Here is an 18989-nt window from a genome sequence, read left to right on the forward strand (position 1 = left end):
ATGGAGAAGGATGTACGCAATCATGTCCGTAACTGCCACAGATGTGTTCTCAGCAAAACCCCGGAGCCCGCAGCAAGAGCCCCCCTGGAGAGCATTAAGACCACTGCCCCTCTGGAGCTTGTGTGCATTGACTTCTGGTCAGCCGAGGATAGTAACAACAAGTCTGTGGATGTGCTAGTGATCACTGATCATTTCACCAAATTGGCACATGCTTTCCCCTGCCAGGACCAGACCGCAAGGAAAGTGGCGAAGAAGCTCTGGGACAATTTCTTCTGTATCTACGGCTTCCCTCAGCGTCTCCACTCTGACCAGGGTGCGAACTTTGAGAGCGAGCTCATCGCTGAACTTCTGGAGCTGGCTGGTGTCAACAAGTCTCGGACCTCCCCCTACCATCCCATGGGGATCGGCGGCACAGAGAGGTTCAACCGCACTCTGGGCAACATGCTACGGTCTCTCCCTCCCAGATCCAAACAGAAGTGGCCCCAAATGATCCAGACAATGACATTTGTCTATAATTGAACGGCACATGAGACAACTGGCTTTGCGCCATTCTATTTGATGTTTGAGAGGGTCCCTCGGCTGCCGGTTGACCTCATATTCAAGAATGTCCTGCGTGACGAGACAGTCTGTGACTATGATGCCTATATGAAGTCTCTGGCGAGCGATCTCCACTCTGCTATGCTCCTGGCTCAGAAGAACTCTACTATTGAGCAGAAACACCAGTCTGACCAGTACAACAAAAAGGTCAAGGGTCTGCCTCTCTCCGTCGGTGACAAGGTTCTCGTGGCAAACAAGGGTGGCAGAGGAAAGTGTAAGCTTGCTGACAAATGGGAGCCAGTTGTTCATACGGTTGTGGCCTCCAAGCCTTCTCTCCACATCTACAAGATCAGGGATCGAGTCGGACATGAGAGGGTGGTGCACCTCCGTAATCTCCTGCTCCAGGTCAACTTCCTCCCCTTGGATGAGAGTCTGGATACCCTGGGCGTCGGCAGTGTGAATGATGGCTGCCCCATGTCAAACTTACCTGTGTCTGAGGCGTCAGCAATTGAGACAGACTGTGGTGCAGTTGATCCCACTATGGCTGGTTCAGTGAGGGTGACGATGACCGTACAGCCTCATGGGTCCAAGAACAGTCCCCAGTCAGGGATGAGGATGCCACTGGCAGTCATGACTTACCTACTCTGATGATCTCTCCTGCATTGGATGGGCTTGCTGTGGCTGGTGCTGGTATCCCCTTGTCATCCCCCTCCTCTGAGCCCCATGTCTCTCCGGCAATTGATACTCAACCTCAGAGTTCTCAAACAAGTGATCGCCACATTTCGAGGTTTGGGAGAGTTATCAAGCCAGTCTTTAGGTTCATAGAGTCCATGGCACAACTAGAAACAGTTTTGGGTGTTCGGTCAGTATCCACTGTCATCCATGTTTGAGCTTTTATGACAGGTGTCTCCTGGTATTACCCATGGCGAGTGAATGAGCACTTAGCTTGACAGCTGTTGCTGGATTTTCATTGTGTGTCAGGTGTGACATACTACTATTGTGATGATTTTTTTAAATTTATTTAATTTATTTATTTATTTATTTTTATTTGCCCAGTCCAAGTATGGCCTAAGTATGTGTGGTGTAAATGGCACTTCACGTTGTCTATAGTGTTCACAGGGGCTTAGCTAACCTCTGGGTACTCTTAACTCTTTATTGGGTGGCAAATATTGCCGAAGTCTTGTTTTTCTTGTGGCCAGTTTACAGTCCGGTCTGGGCAAGTTTTATTTATGGTTCCAATGTTTGTGTAATTCTGGGGGGTGAGTGTAACAGGGTGTAATATCCCTTTAATTATAATTACACAAAATTGCCTTTAGTTGTATTACCTGAAGTTTAGCTTTACAGCTGCCTTATGTGCCCCTTTCTATTTGATTTTGTTCTTTGATTTAGCTCCACCTCCTTCTGTACTCCCGCCCACATTTCTGAGAACCCCAAGTTTCCTGTCCCCCCCTGCCCTCTTCCCTTTTGTTCTGATTCTCTTGGGAAGAGGTGTGTGCATTTATTTCCCCCCATTTAGTGGTCAAATCTTTAACCATCTTATAGTTAACCATTCTTTATATTAATTATTTTGGCTATACATTGTTTAATGGAAGTTTCATGTAAATATCAATGCCTAGATTGCAGTGTTTTGGAACTGTGTTTTAGCACTTTATATACTTTTATTACGATATGCTAGTATGCACCTGACCTTTGTGTAATGATGCTAATGCCCCTCCCCCTTTGCTTTGTATAGAACTTGGAGGATGGTTTAAGGGCACTTTTCTCAAGGAAGCTGTTGTTTTTATGTTTATCTTCAGGTATGTCTTTTATTTCTTTCATTTCGAACATTTTTGTGTAAGTACGTAAAGCCCTTTTGTTCTGATTCTCTTGGGAAGAGAACTTGGAGGATGGTTTAAGGGCACTTTTCTCAAGGAAGCTGTTTTTATGTTTATCTTCAGCGGCCAGCAATAAATGGACGTCGGATTTCCCGAGTCCAGACTGAGATCCTGGGTCACGTCTATACTTCTATACTTACTAAAAAATACACAACGCAGATTCAGTCGGTCTCACACACACACACACACACCCACACCCACACACACACACACACACAGACGCAAAAAATGGATCAATAAATGTCTGGCCCTTGATCACTCCATGCTGAGACTGGGAGTCACCAGGATGATGCAAATGAAATGGGTTTTCTTTGAAACACTCGGGAAGTTTAGGGTGTCGCCCAACACATGTCGGCCACCCATCAGGCTGATTTATTCACAGCTAGTCCCCTTACAGGGTCCATAAAAAATAAAGACAAGAGGAAATACACATACAATTATTATTGTATTATATTATTATATTTCTGCTTCTGCTATTATTATAGCAGAAGTCTAAACTAGTCAACGTATCACAGGGATATGTTTACACAACGTGTGCGCGCAGCCGTGACGACTCGCGCAACCACTCGTAGTCCTCCCCCCTCCAAACCGAAACAGGCGGGCAGGGCAGCGAGCACAATGCATTGTGGTAGTTGGAGGATGAGCCAGAGAGACCATAAAAACACTCTTTCTGCCTTTTCTCAGGCTATGATGAACCAATTTCAATTTATTTTGCACATTTATAATACATATAATTATTTACTTCATAAAACCTTCATATGTCCACCGGTGAACTATTTCTTTAATATAATTAATCAATAGATCACGACAGGCTGTGGTATACGGTCATTATACCACAGTTAAGGGGCGTTGTCCTAGCTCAGGGGTGCCCACATTTTTTCTGCCTACAAGCTACTTTCAAAATGACCTGAGGGGTATTCCATAAAAGTCGTTAACAAAAGCGGCGCTTAGTTGATTAAGCCCAGTTAGAACTAGCGCCAACTTCCACTTGAGGCTAAAGCCGTTCCATCAACGCAGTTCAGCCGCGCTTTGCTCAGGTTAGTTCAAACCAGGCTAACGTTATCCTGGATTACGCGTGTTCACGAGATATGTAACCGAATCATGGATCAAATGTCCGAAAAGGACAGAGCGGGATTGTTTCCAGCAGCGTACAGAAGCTGCTTGTGGAGGTCTATGAGGAGTACACGCATATAATAACTCAAAAAGGGAACACCGTAACCATTAATAGAAACAGGGAGGCTGCCTGGCACAAAAATCGGCGATCTGTTGAATGCATAAGTAGTATTAAGCGTAACATATTTAAATTTAATATTGACCATTGATTTGAAAGCAGGGAGATAGTCTCGAGTTAACGTGTCGGACTTGCACCCGGTCGTCCGGGGTTCTAACCTCATGCAAGTTATAGTAATATAGGAAGGATTACTAGAGATAATAATGAGATCAAATAACTTTCCTATATATATCCTTATTAGGGAATTAATTAAATTAATAAAGGGAATTACAAAATTAAGCCAACGCCAAGAATACTATGAAATATTCCGGACGCGAACTCGGGTCGCACGTATCACAGGGCAAGTGCTAGAGACCATTCACCCAACCGCTGATTCCTGATTACGCGATAATACATAGATTTGTGTAAAAATGTGTTGAAAAAATAGCCACAGTAATAATAGATAGCAATTCATTGAATTATTTCATTTGCATCATTTAATCTTAGACCCTTAGTGAAAATATACGCTGTTTGTACTTCATATATGTACATTTATAACAAAATCGTGAGGACTAGGTTTGGCGGAACCTTCTGATGGTACAATTGTTGCTGACAGATGGATTTCTCTGAAACACCGCTCAAGTTAGCCTGACAGTTAACCTGCTCCTGACCAGGTTAGTTTGGTCGGATAAATTGCCATGGTTACTTAGCGGAAATTCCCTTAAGTGACGTTCATGGAACGCAACTCTAGCTGAAAGAAGCCAGGCTAAGCAAAATATGCCCGGCTTTGCATTTAGCTTGGTTGATGGAATACCCCTCAGGTCAAAATGATCTACCTAGATTAAAAAATGCTAAACGTATATTTATTTATATATACTGAATACATACTCTGATGCCTCAGCCAGAGTTGCATAGTCTGGAGAGTAGCTGCTGGAAGCTAGTCTCAAGCAGGCTTCCAAATGACCATCAGTGATGGTGGAACAGTATTTGGACTTACTAATTATCATCTAGGAAAAGGCTGACTGGCATAAATAAGTAGAGCCAAATAATGCAGTCAAGGAGGTAGCACATTTCCTCATGTTTGGATACTTTTCCTACAAGTTCCCAAATTGTCCATGAGCCCTGGACTGAAGCTCAATATCAGCTTGTACTGTCAAAATCTCATCTTCCACTGCAGACGAGAGGTCAGATGTCAGGTGAAACAGTGCTGTCAATTTCTTTTTTTTTAGCGATGGGCTCGACTAAAGCAAAAATCTTGAACCGTTTGTCAAAGTCTGGCAGATAACTTTTGTCAAACAAGTGGTAAATGCCATAGGGATGGTACTAAAAATGATGTTTGGCTACATTTGATGAAATTTCATTGTCAGTCTTCCTTTATTAAAAAAGTTCATGCAGGTGTCAAATTCGTATTGATGACTTTGACTTGACAAACAGCAGTGATAATGTGAATACTGTGTCACTATTGAATGATAAATAAATTATGGCTTTATAGCCTACTACTGTATACAGTGGCGGTTCTACATTGAATTACACCCCGGGCGAGACCCTCCCCCACCCCCCCCCCCCCATATAAGTTTATGAGTGAAAGATAAACTTATATTTCTCAATTGCAAGAAATTCGAGATGTGACTGACTTTAGCCCACTAATTCCATTAGAGTATTGCTCTATGGCGCATGCCGTCTATATGGGCGGGTGGGGTGGTTAACTACTTGCAAAAGCATGCTCCCAAAAAAAATCCAAGTCTATTTTTAATAATGTGATTGTCACATTAACTATCTATAGTTTCTGTAGGCTTTCAGACTATTTTTGGTCTGTTGACATCAAATTTTGGATGATGGTTGTGGGCTGCGATTCTAGCTCAGCGATTGCGTTCCTCCGTATGTTCATCACATAACCCTGCAGGCTTCAATAAGGATTTCAATCTGCACTAACAGTGGATCCCCCGTTCCCCCCCCCTTGTCCGTTCCATTTGGGAGACGCAGAGGTGAACTGTCCCCCGCACCCCCTCCCCTTTCCCCTTCTCTCACTCACTTAAGTATAAACATAAACAAAGGAGCCATTAAAAACACTGAATTGAGAAATAGCAAGTTGTGACTCCCTCTAATTATTGTGTCTCACCTATTTCTCCTAGTGAATTTTAGGAGGAAAATATGAGAAACATTTCAGACAAAAAATAAATTAGGCTGAGATAATAATCACATATTTGTCTCCCGAGCTGTCGAAGGGCAAGCTTTGAGCAGTACGTTTTGCTTCTGGGTTATGGCTCCTTATGGCAAAAAGATTCAGCATGTCAAATAAGGCCCAGATACCAAGTTTCAGGGGTGCGGTTTGTGGCCGTAAAGGTTTGACCACAAAGTATGCCGTGTTTCCACCTGCGGGTGCACTTCGGCCCAGCAAACCTTGGCCCAGTGGTGAAGGTGCGGTTTGGCCCAGCTCAGTTACGGCTCGCGTTTCCACCACCGACAGTACCCTTAGGGTTTAAGCCAGATGGCAATAGCCGCGGCAGCTACGTAAGCATCATGACCTCATAGCAGCCCGACACAGTGTGTCCAGCTAATAAATCCAAGGAACAAGAAGCGTGACACACAATGAACAAAGAGCTACAATGTAGAAAATGCAAAATGCACTTTTGTGCGACATTTTCTTCAACCAACAAAGCTTTTGCCATTGTCCAGAAATACCTTGCGGGTACACCATACCCGCTCCTCTCATTATCTCCAGCACAGAGTTCCCAATGTTCACTCTGAACTGGGTAAGTCAGCCTTTTGTTTTGACGCCCCTAGAACTTGGAACTCAGCCCAACAGACCCTTAAACTCATTAATTTCACAAATTAGTTCACTCATTTCTTATGGGTAGTTTAAAGTTTTAATTTCAAATCTCCTCCTCCTCAGTCTGTAATTGTTTTACTTGACCCTCTTAACTGTCGTTTTTGTATGTCACTTGCCATATTTATTAAACTAAATTGTTATATTTTATTTATTTATCTTATTTTTGTATATTGTATTAATATTTTTATAATTCACTTGAACAGATGAATTTGTTATTGTGACATATTTCAGCCATAATATAATAGCCACAGGGAGCAGCACAGAGCACATACAATAGTTAAAAGGTAATATCCTCCCATAGCCACAGGGAGCAGCACCAAGCACATACAATAGTTAAAAGGTAATATCCTCCCATAGCCACAGGGAGCAGCACCGAGCACATACAATAGTTAAAAGGTAATATGCTCCCATAGCCACAAGGGGGCAACAACGGACACACATATGAAGAGAGCAGGTTTAAACGTTGTAGCCTACCTTTACCTCTCGGGCTAGACCCAATTCAGGGGCTGCATCCTTCGAAGGACGCGACCTTTGAAGGTGTGGCCATCGTAGACCGCGAAGGCCACACCGAAGGCCGAACGAGCTTTGTGGAATGGGACGGTCTAGCCTACGGAGCATTTCCGGATTGCGTAACCAGCCGTTAATGTCCTTTACCTTGCGTGACCACGCGCCGCTCCTGTCTCCTAGCAACCCTGACAGCTGCAGTTCAAACCGGACAGCGGAGGAGAAATATGGAGCCAGAAATCATAATTTTATTTGTTATGTTTTATCTTTTATTGGAGGAGTGGGAGAAGATTCACCGCCGGGTGAAGAGGAAAAGAGGACGTTGACTTAACGTTAATTAGTTTAACGTTATATGTCTAGCATTAATGTCATTGAACTTTGACAATAAAGTTACATATTTAAAATGGTCACAACCTTACTTTTATATATATAAAAAAAATGTTTTTACATAGTTTTGTCATTAAATATGTATTCGCTGCAGCTGCCGCTTCCGCTCTCTCTGTGCCATTTCTGAAAAAAAATCCAACGCGCAATGAATCTTGGGATACGTCGGGCCATGAAGGATCCACCCGGTGGGTCCTTCAAATCCGGGAAACGAAAGCCGTTTCTCAATACCAAGTACGCGGACTACGTTCTCGCGGACTTGGAAGTACGTATTGGCAAGTCCGGACTTTCAAGTACAGACTTCCGAGAACGCGAGTACGCACCTGCAATTGGAACAGCAGCGGACACGAGTCACCTCCGATGTCCACACGAGTCCACACGAGTCACCTCCGATGCATCCTCGGTGGAACGGCCTCATCGAGAACGCATCGAGAACACTTCCGGGTTTTACGACAGTACTCGCATTCTCGCGTACTTGGAATTGGAACAGTGCTTGGGCTACCACTGATGACGTTTATCGAGAACGCAAGTACACGAGAACACACGAGAACGCGAATTGAGAAACGGCTGAAGGCTGCATATCTCGACCGCATTTGAAGGACCCTTCGAAATGGGACAGCACTTAACGCGCCGCTGTGACGTAAGCAGTCTTCAAATGCATCCTTCGAAGGATGCAGCCCCTGAATTGGGACACGGCCATATGAACACGACTTAAACTTTTGGAAGGCAGAATCTCTTGGGCGGCGTATCGTAGATATAAAGCTTAGAGATGCTCCGCGCGTGTTATATACTATTCCTCTCTTTTGTTTCATAGACAATAGACAATAGACCAAAACCTTTATCAAATAAAGCGAGTTAAAAGCGATCCTGTCTCAGCGGCCTTTCCTGGATTAAAAACAACATAACATTATAGTGGCCAACACTGGCCTTTGTCTTGTTTTATTATGTATCTCGGCTGCATTGAAAAAGAGGACTGCCCTCAATTGTATTTCCGAGTATGAAATAAAGGTTGAATGAATGAATGAATGAACGGACCCGCACCCGCCAGTGGAAACATGCTATTATAGCGCCCCCTGTGGTCATAACGGGACAAATTTCTTTGGAGACCTCCGTACGACCTCTGTACTCTGTACTTAAGAACTTAAAGGTCCCATGGCATGCTATTTTATGGATGCTTTAATATAGGTGTTAGTGGGCCCCTCATACAGTACTTGAAGACGTTCAAGAAATTCAGCCTTGGTGCAGAGTTACAGCCACTACGAGCCAGTCCCACAATGAGCTCTCCACAAACGTGCCGTTTTTAGAGGCGGGTCAAGGTGGAGGGTGGGGGTGTGGCCCTGAGCAGCTTGGCCACGGTACCATGCGCTAGTGTTTACAGTGTGTCACGATCCTACTGTTGGGTAATGTTAAGCTGGTGGGTAACTGGTTGTCATGGTAACTGTGGGAGTGGCTCCCTTGATTGGCCTTGATACGGGCACCTGGGGAATCCAAGATGGCTGAACCGACAGCATGGTGCCACACTTTTTTTCCCTAAACACCCTCTGAAAGAGGTGAAGGTTTTCCCCTTCTAAAAGGACAGTACCAGGACTAGGTTCCTAAAGGAGGGGCGTGACCGCCCCTTTTGTCGTGTATGTTTGTCAAGTGTTTGTCTATGTTATATGTCAAACTATAAACCAACCGGGAAAGGCTACAGTTTGCTCCAACGCTTGGGCTATCCCTCAACACGTCAAAGAAGGACAAGAGCTCGCCAGGAACCAGGTGAGTCACTGCCCACGTGGCCAGAAGCGAGTTGCCTGCCAGCTGTGGGTTTTACCACTTATGTGTCTCGACTCCTGCCTAGACAGAGAGCCGGTTCGAAACTAACAGTGGGGTCGTGACAAGTGGAACACTGAACACTCCGGGTGCTCCGGCGGGAGTCCTGGAGCTCTAAATCTAAATAATATCATATTACATTTAGATATCTATATAATATAATATATATTATCATGGTCAAAAGCTGTTTGCGCCTCCGGGTGATATTATGAATCTCAAACGACTGTGTCGGGTTCTCAGACGCCTCTGGTTCTTCCACTTCCACGTCAATATTAAGTACAGACTGAACCGGCGGGCAGCCCCGCTGCCGCAGCAGCGGTCCGTCTGAGCCCTGCTGGCCACTGGCCGCCCCCGGGGCTGCCCGCCCAGCCCCGCTGCCGCAGCAGTGGTCCGTCTGAGCCCTGCTGGCCACTGGCCGCCCCCGGGGCTGCCCGCCCAGCCCCGCTGCCACGGCAGTGGTCCGTCTGAGCTTTATGCAGCACACATGTGGCGCTCGCACGGTCCTAGCTCATTGTCTCATTGGCGGGCCAAATTCTCTGGGCGGGCCAAGCAGAGAAAGGGGAGGTAACCTGGTCCTGTATGACGTCATATGGGACCGGAAGCCAAATCAAAGCGTTTCAGCGATCCTTTTTTCAAAGACGGAGTAAGATAGCTACTTCTCGTTTTACACCTAATGCAATTTTTAGCTACTGGGGGACCATAGGGAGGCTAGGGGAACTCAACTTAATGTTAGAAATAAAGTGAAATTTAGCCCACTTACCACAAACACACACACACACACACACACACACACAGCAATGATTATGGTGTGTGGGATCATAATGACACTCCAAGTCTAAGTGAGACAACAAAGATTTCCACATATCAATTTTTTTATTAGTTAGATAGTGTCATATGTTTCCAAGAATTGTTAATGTTTTAATTCAAGTATGTTTCAATGTCTACCTGTATTCATTTTGTGGAAGAGATTGTGCTTCATATTTTCATGCTTGGGAAATGTTTGAAAACTCTATTGCTTCGGGAAACGCAATAGATTGTGGTCGGCTACGAACGTAACTTAAATTACTAAAACGTTTGATTGCGGCATGTGTTGGCCCAGATATGTGTTTACGAGCAACATGTCCTCATACAACGGTTTATATGATATCTTACAAAATGCACAACCTTTCGTAAGATCCCTATGAATTAGGGTTAGTAGCAGGGTTAATTGTCCACATGCTAGCTGTGTTTACAGGCCATGAGGCACGAATTTCCATGGAACTAGAAACTGGATCACCGATTATTTATGATTATGCCCATTTACTCTACAGTTGGAGGTTGCGCCTAACCAAAGGTAGCCCACTCACCACAAACACACACACACACACACACACACACACACACACACACACACACACACACACACACACACACAGGCCCTCAGATGGTAGACAGGCTCACACACACATGCAATCTCAGGCATCCATACAGACATCGTCCCAATGCTAACAATGTTTATGGTGTTAGGGATGACACTCCAAGTCTAAGTGAAACAAAAATTTCCACATTAAATTTTTTGTATTAGACAGTGTCTTATGTTTCTCAGAATGGTTCATGTTTTAATTCAAGTATGTTTTTATGTTAACCTATATTCATTTTGTGGAAGAGACTGTGCTCTATATTTTCACGCTTGGGAAAGCACGAAAAATAACTCTGTTGCTTTAAAACCTAAACCTGGAAACCTAATAGATTAGAGTCGCCTACGAATAATCTTAATCTATTATATTAAACTATTAGATTAAATAAAAAAAGTTTGATTGCTTTTGATTACTACAAACCGACAACACAGACTAGTTTGTTACTGTATAACACACACACCCTTCCACAGCGTTGGGACTCCTTCCTCTTTTGACTAGCATGCGGGTGCAGGAGGCGTGTGTTGGCCAAGATATGTGTTGACGAAACACAATTCTACAGAATTGAGAATAACTGACTAGTGTTATTATTATTATTATTATTATTATTATTATTATTATTACTAGTGTTCTGACTAGTTTCTGCTCTTAAGCCTGACAAGCCTGTAGGCGTGGTTTCTTTACCATTCCGCCCATGTCAATACAGAGATTGAGATTTTCTTGGGTCAATAAGACCCTCTAGGCGTGGCTGGTAGTTGCTGACCATTCCGCCGATACCAATATTTAACAGAATTTTTACCTTTTTTCGACAGATGCTTTATGAACCACCTCCAGAGGGAACATCAGTTTTCCTTGTATCTCTTAATAAAGCAACTTTATTCACTTTACCACTCCGAGTTATACCTAGCCCCAGAACCACAAACAACTCAACTTGGCGGGCTGTGTTTTCTCAGTCAAGGTAAACAACAACATTAATTCCTTAAAGTTTTTTCTTATTTATTTAAACTTTCAGTGGGCTTTTTGATCAATAGTTATAAACAAGCAGTGGCACTAAGAAAAGAGGGCAACTTCTTTAATTCTTCTTTAAATCCATTTCTTTTTAGTAAACCTTCTGCAAAGCAGGTCTCCAGATGGCACAAGTCAGGTTGATATACATTTGTAATACCAATGGATTAAAATATGTAATTGTTAGCCCTGTTTTTCTTTTTAATGAGTTACATGGTTTATCATTTTAGACTTTTGAATCCATTTAATGTCTGTAGGATTAATAAAGTATATATTATCTTGCATATGATCTAAAACAGGATTGGGCATTCGCTCAGTGATGGGGAAAAAAACTACCTTTCTGGTAGAAAGCTTTCTGTTCAGAAATGTCTGGTGAAGAACAACATCCCTTGTACTTTGGTGAGTGTTGTGCAGAACTGACTTAAGTCTATACTGTCATGTGTGCAGCAACTCAGTAAGCATCCTTTGTCCATGTAGAGCAAGGTACCCAACATCGCTATACTTGGCTCTGGAGGGGGAGCGAGAGCCATGGTTGGGATGCTGGGCTCACTGTCCCAGATGGGGGAGCAGGGGCTTCTGGACGCTGCCCTCTACATGAGTGGTGTCTCTGGATCAACATGGTAGGTCATGACACCCGATTCTATGGAAAACAAGGAGCTCTTATTTTTTTCTAATAACAGCAATAGCAAAAAATGAGGTTGAGGTTCAGCTGGGAAGATGGACAAGGGAGGTGTGGGGAATTAAGTGATTGCAGATGGCAGATGGGAGAAGGATCTGTATAGCAAGGGGAAGAGTTATGACAGAATGGCAACTAAAGGACAGAGCCAGACTGACATTTTCGGGTAATGTACTTAAACATGCTGTATGTAAGATTTAAGATATATCATTCTGGTAACTTGTCAGCTATAGTTCAACTATAGTTAACTGCGCCTGCCTCTGTATGAGATGATTTCCATTTTGAGACTGCTGCCGGCTTGTTTGTGACCAATGAGGGCATCTCTTCCCTGGTATCTTGCTCTCTTCATGTTCTTCTCTGCTTTCTCTATTTTAAACTCTTGACTCTGACATACAGCAGCTGTAAATTTACTTTCATTAAGGTGTTCTGCTTCCTTACAGGTGCATGGCTTCTGTTTATGAGAAGCCTAATTGGTCATCAGACATGGAGCAGATAAAGGTCGTTGGGGAAAGACTTGGGCACGGCAGTGTCAGCATAAACGACAGAGTTGGGCAACTGATCAAATATCATCGAGCAAATGCAAATTTCTCACTGACAGATTGCTGGGCTGCACTGGTAGTGCCTGAGATTGTCAAGAAAGTAGGAAAACAATAATCAAAATATAATTCTTAAGTATATTTCTATAGCATATATTTCTATCTTAGGAAATGATTTAGAAAAAACAATTTGGATCCATATTTCTCCTCAGATAGACGAATTTACCCTCTCAAACTACCAAAAGTGCCATGACAAAGATCCATATCCCATCTTTACAGTCATCAACCAGGACTGCAAATACGAACATTTGCTACGCGGTAACTATCAAATAGCAGTGTGGTCAATACATTTCTATTTGGCAATTGGTTTTGGAAATGTCCAGTAATAGATATTGAGACTATCACAAGGGTTTGCAATATCCAATACCCAATTATTTTTATTTTAATTATGTAAATGTCCTTTATCAATTCATCAAGTTATTTAAGCTTTAGAGCAGTAATTTCAGAGTTAGATAATTATTGTCGAGCACTTTATTCAATGAACATCATAGTTGACTTGGTTCCTAACATGTTTGACTGTACAGAAACCTTCTTTGAGCTAACCCCTGATGAGGCCGGGTACACTCTAGCTGGAGCCTTTGTGGAAACCTCCAGTTTTGGAAGTATCTTCAACAAGGGCGTTCTGACAAAGCAAAAACCTGAGATGGACATGACATATCTTCAAGGTACGTGAAGAGAACAACTAGAAACTGCCGTTGCTACCTTCAATGTCATTGTTATTTTAACAGTCTTCCTTTCCTTAGGTGTTTGTGGAAGTGCTCTTGCTGACAAGGTGGTCCTGCTGAAGACATTGAAGGAATGGCTTGAAGGTATGCCATAAAGTATACCACACATTATATCAGCGTTAGCTAACATGCTGTTTGTAACATGTTATCAGTATGTACTAACATATTTTGTCTTTAGGTGGGGAAAACATGATGACATTAAAGAACGACAAGGGTGTTCAGATTCTTTCTACTTTAGTAGACCTTCAGCTCTGCCAGTTTACTGGCTGTGCCTCTGCTCTTCTGCTTCAGACCGCAAACAAACTGCTTGAAGGTGACATTTAAATACAAATCAATACAATCATTGTTTTGCTGATATTGGTAATATTCATTTGAATTGGTGTTTTCACTGTTTCCCATTGTAAACAGGAAAGAAGGGTTTGGATGGCCGTGTGCTGCAATTCAACTTCACCGGGAGGAAGGAAGAGGAAGCTGGTCCTGTTCCTGTCCTCTTCGTTCCTCCCATTCCTTCGTTCCCCCCGGTGTCCTCTTCGTTCCTTCCAATCCTGTCCGGGAGGAACGAAGAGGACAGGAACAGGACCAGCTGTCCTCTTCCTCTTCCTCTTCCTCTTCCTCCTGTCCTCTTCGTTCCTCCCGTTCCTTCGTTCCTCCCGGTGTCCTCTTCGTTCCTTCCAAACCAAAACGAACAGATTTACACAATCACTTCAGCTGTCTGCCAGTCCTTTTTTGGTTGGAACAAGGACTTGGAAAAACGTGGGTTTTCAGAGGAATTGGTTGTTTTTGTGAAGACCCTTGACAATGTGAATGAGAAGCCAGCAAATAATCTAGTTGGAGGTAATCTATCCATCCATCCATCCATACATCCATCCATCCATCTATCCATCAATCCATCAATTCATTTTCTATATATGTGGTGCAGCTGCCAGCAATGATGAAGAACCTTTGAAGAAGTTGATTGACAGTGTCAAAAGTAAGTGTTACTTATTTTTCTGATTTGTAAGTTTTCCATCTATTAAAACAATCATTTGTTTATTGTTTATTTATCAGGGGCCATGCACAACATCATAATTAGCTTCAAGCTAGTTTTCATCTGTGATCCCTGAGTAGAGATACAATAATATAAGTCTGATTTCCATGCAGTATGAGTTCCATCTTTGTATTGCTTTGATGGAGTCCTTCTAAAATGAGTCACCTCTCACTGACTCCGGTATTTCTTGGTTCTTTCTCTGTGCGAGACCAGACACGTTTTTTAAGGGAGAACGGGCAAGATCATTACATATAATATAATGTTATCATAAAATACAATGTTGATGTTGACCCTTCTTTAGGAGAGGCAGTGGCATTGCAACACCATGATGGGCCGAGGTTAATTCTCCAGGCGTTAGAACTGTACTACTGCATCCTCAGAGGAGAGGACTGGACTCATTTGGTGGATGAGTTGAATGTCATTCTCACAGGTACCGTCTGCAAGTGACTTCACCGAAGAAGTTACTCATATTTCTAGTCTTACGATTTTTTTTTACGTGAAGCATCTCATAACAGGTTCTTGTTAATTCCTGAACTAAGTACAATTAGTGAGCCATAGAGGCCTTAGTCTCAACCACCTTAGCATTTCGTCTTGATGTGTGAATACCTGTCATTACATTTTGCAATTCAAGCAAATGCATGATGAAATTATTTGTTGCATTAGTACGATTCTAATTATTTTATAAATGCTGTAGGGAAGAAGACGGTGAGCGGTAGAGATTTGAGGATCAACAAAGATGAGTGGGTCGAAGAAGATCTAAAGTCCAGGAAGAAATTGGCACTTGGACTCTCATTGGACATTTGCAGATCGTTCTTCAGTTGGTTTCAAGACTTGAATAATGGTACAAATTTAAAGTATTAAAGTATTTTGTCCTTGTATGCCTCATTGACTCAATTCCAATTAATTGCAGTTAATAACTTCAATATTCTATTACTTTGTTTTTCAAAGTGATCTGGGATTTCATTGTCAGGCAAATATTGAAATTTGTCAAATGGTTGCTGGATTTATTCTGGACTTGGGGAACCAATTATAATTACCTCCATAACATGAAAGGTAGGCCTTCAGATGTTATGCTGCGTTCTCTGAAATCAATGCACAGCGAACTGTATTTTCATTCACTGTTGACAAAAGCTATTTCATGTATTTTAGACATGGATTAACGTATTTCCTGTTTTGACTTAAGCTCCACATGTTGACCCAAGGCTTCTGAAGAGTGAAAACATTCACTTTGAGGATGCCGGTTTGCTGGTCAACTCTCCCTACATGAGTGCACTAAGAGCTGAGCGAGAAATAGATCTCATCATCTCCTTTGACTTCAGTGAAGGAAATCCAATGGAGGTAAGAAGTCTACACCTGAAGAACACTCAAATCCCTGGCAAAAAATAGCAGAGGGGATGGACAAGATAAAACAAACTTGCTTGCTTAAACTCCCCACATGCAAAAGGGTGTTACTCTGTGATTGCAACATTTTGTAATATATAATCTGTGAATATCATAATATTAAGAACTGTCTGTTGACGGTGAGGAAGTGAAATATTGGTTGAACAGACAACCTCTCCATGCAAAGATTAGATCAGTGGGTAACAAATATTGTGCTTAGAGGGTTGCAACCTACGGCATTTATTATGTTTTCTGTTGAATAATGCAGAACATTCAAGAAGAAATATTAACATATTAGTTTAATACTGTAATACATCCATGTCAAAATCTTTGTTTCTGACATATCAAATGGCTTGCTCTCGTGTTAAGCTGTATTTGATGTATTTCTTAATTGTATGTCTTTCATTTCACAGACTTTGACTGAAACTGCTCAAGAGTGTAAGGATTTGGACATTTCTTTTCCAGTGATCAATTTCACAAAAAGGGACGTTGCCTCACCAAAGAGTTTCTATGTATTCAAGGGGGTGAAGAAAGCCCCCACTGTAATCCACATGCCCTTATTCAACGTCGAAAACTGTGGTAGGTTATAATAAAGTAAACAGACACTAAACATATTAAACTGTATAAGCGTGTACAATTCAAGTCAAATGTTGTCTGATGTGTTCAGGGAGCGAGTTGGAGGCTTACAGAGAGAAGTATTCCACATTCCAGGGCGCTTACAGCCCAGAGATGATCGAGGATCTGATGAAGAAGGCCGGTGAAAACGTCCTAAACAACAAGCAGCACCTGTTGAGAGAGATCGAGGCCATTGTCAAGCAGAAGTGACCCATTTCTGCGTGAAAAAGCTCCAATGCTTTTGTTGTTTACTCTAACTACTTAAATTGTTTTTCTGAAAATTGAAATGTGTTGAAATATGCCTTAATCAATGTAATCAAGATACCTATTGAGTAATGAATCGTAAACAATCGTAGACATACATAATATAATTGAAATAAGAGAGTTGTGATTTAGTTTTCTGTGATCTGCTATTTTATTTTCAGTGCTTAAAATGTATTTTGTTCATATCTATCACCAATAAAGACAAGCTCCAACATTAATCACTAGAACTGAATTAGAAAATATTGGTGTGGGGGGACGCTAAATGCCCTAAATGGGACATACAGCGTTTGGCCTGCGGTTGGGGCTTGGGAGTCAGGTGTGGAGTACTCCAGGTCTGCCTGGTTGATTGGGTCTGATTGCCGGCACCTGCACGCAATCAGACCTGCCAGGGATTGTGTATTTATGTGCCTGCTTTTGTCTTGCAGTGGAACAAGGCCAGCGTGAGCGAGAGCTTTTGCATGGACAATCGCTAGCAGCAACTGCTATGATCTTGTTTACTGTTATGATTTCCTGTGATTAAAACCACCTTTTTGCCCAGCACAACCCTGACTCCGTCCGCTCTGTACCAAGGACCTGTTACAATTGGGTTATTTTCAAATTGTGTCATTGGCGTTTACTAACAGTACTAAAAAGCATCTTCTTGGCATCAAGTATGAAACACTGACACAAATGTCGTACCATAGTATGAACACAATTGCCACATGTTCAACTTGCACTTTAGAAAATCATAAGCTTAGCCATAGCCACATTTTCTTTGTACTGCACACAAAGGCGTGTCTCCCACTAAACCTCAAACCTCTACACCCCTGGCTCTCAAAAAGCTCTTGAAATGATGGAACATGGTATAAATGTGCCGCTGTAGTTGGGTTAGGTAGTGCCACTGCTATTACACATATCAACCAAACATTAGGACATTTATCGAAAGCAAAGCATAACACAGCAAATTGCATACGAGCCGTGAATGTCGAATGTCGAATGTCCAATCACATGGCCGAACGCTTGCTGCAATACGTGATAATTTGCATAAAGTTAACTGAAGTTCCACTTTTGTCCCGCCCCTTCAATGTGCCGAAATCCCCCGGTCACACGCCCTCAGATGGCAGACAGGCGCACGCACGCACGCACGCACGCACGCACGCACGCACGCACGCACGCACGCACGCACGCACGCACGCACGCACGCACGCACGCACGCACGCACGCACGCACGCACGCACGCACGCACGCACGCACGCACGCACGCACGCACGCACGCACGCACGCACGCACGCACGCACGCACGCACGCACGCACGCACGCACGCACGCACGCACGCACGCACGCACGCACGCACGCACGCACGCACGCACGCACGCACGCACGCACGCACGCACGCACGCACGCACGCACGCACGCACGCACGCACACACACACACACACACACACAGGCCAACAGATGGTGGCAGACAGGCACACACACATGGCGTGTAGGATGACACTCCAAGTCTAAGGCCCCGTCCACACCGATTTTTTGGTGAAACCGCGGCATAAGTCTTGTGCGTTTGGGCCGACTGTCCAGACGGATCCAGTGGATCCGGTGCCCGAAAACGCACTTTTCTGAAACCACCTCCGAGGGTGGATTCAGATAAAGGATTCGTGTGGACACCTGAAACGCAAACGATGAAGTCATCGCCCCCCCACCAGCTGGGGACGTTAGAGATGCGTTGATTTTTTTTTTTTGTATTATCTTTGTATCTTTACAGCCCCTTGGTAAATGTAATTACCTGTGCAATAAAGTATTTCTGCTCAATCTAAAAGGTTTAACAACTGATTTCTCCTCCTCGACTGTATGTTTATATACAGTCGTCTTGAATATGTACTAGAGCGTTTCTACAGCTCGATGCGTTTTCGCAGAAATCCGCAGATATTCCTGAAACGCATCAAAGGAAAACGGATCGTTTTTGCCCGTGTGGACGGGGCCTAAGTGAGACGACATCAAAGATTTCCACATTTTAATTTTGTAGTAGTTAGATAGTATGTCTTTTCCCCAGAATTGTTAATGTTTTAATTCAAGTAGGCTAGGCTATGTTTTTTATGTTTCCATTTATTCATTTTGTTGAAGAGATTGTGGTTCATATTTTCACACTATTGAGTTCGGAAACGCAATGGATTATGGT

The 18989-nt window shown here is 43.1% G+C and overlaps 1 protein-coding gene across 1 annotated transcript; it reads left to right on the plus strand.

The window, feature by feature from the left end:
• On the plus strand, positions 1–16779 carry LOC311365293 (cytosolic phospholipase A2 gamma-like; the record flags this gene model as incomplete). Its single annotated transcript, XM_084484811.1, has 15 exons — positions 1–449; positions 570–1037; positions 11850–11949; positions 12028–12170; positions 12667–12865; positions 12975–13080; positions 13347–13487; positions 13566–13631; positions 13726–13860; positions 14876–15004; positions 15269–15415; positions 15523–15627; positions 15758–15912; positions 16368–16533; positions 16622–16779. The coding sequence occupies 15 exons, from the start codon at positions 1–3 to the stop codon at positions 16777–16779; spliced, it is 2667 nt and encodes an 888-aa protein (XP_084340937.1).
• Positions 16780–18989: the final 2210 nt, after the last annotated feature.

This window comes from Micromesistius poutassou, assembly GCF_964030765.1.
Source record: "Micromesistius poutassou genome assembly, chromosome: 20".
Classification (NCBI taxonomy): Eukaryota; Metazoa; Chordata; class Actinopteri; order Gadiformes; family Gadidae; genus Micromesistius; species Micromesistius poutassou.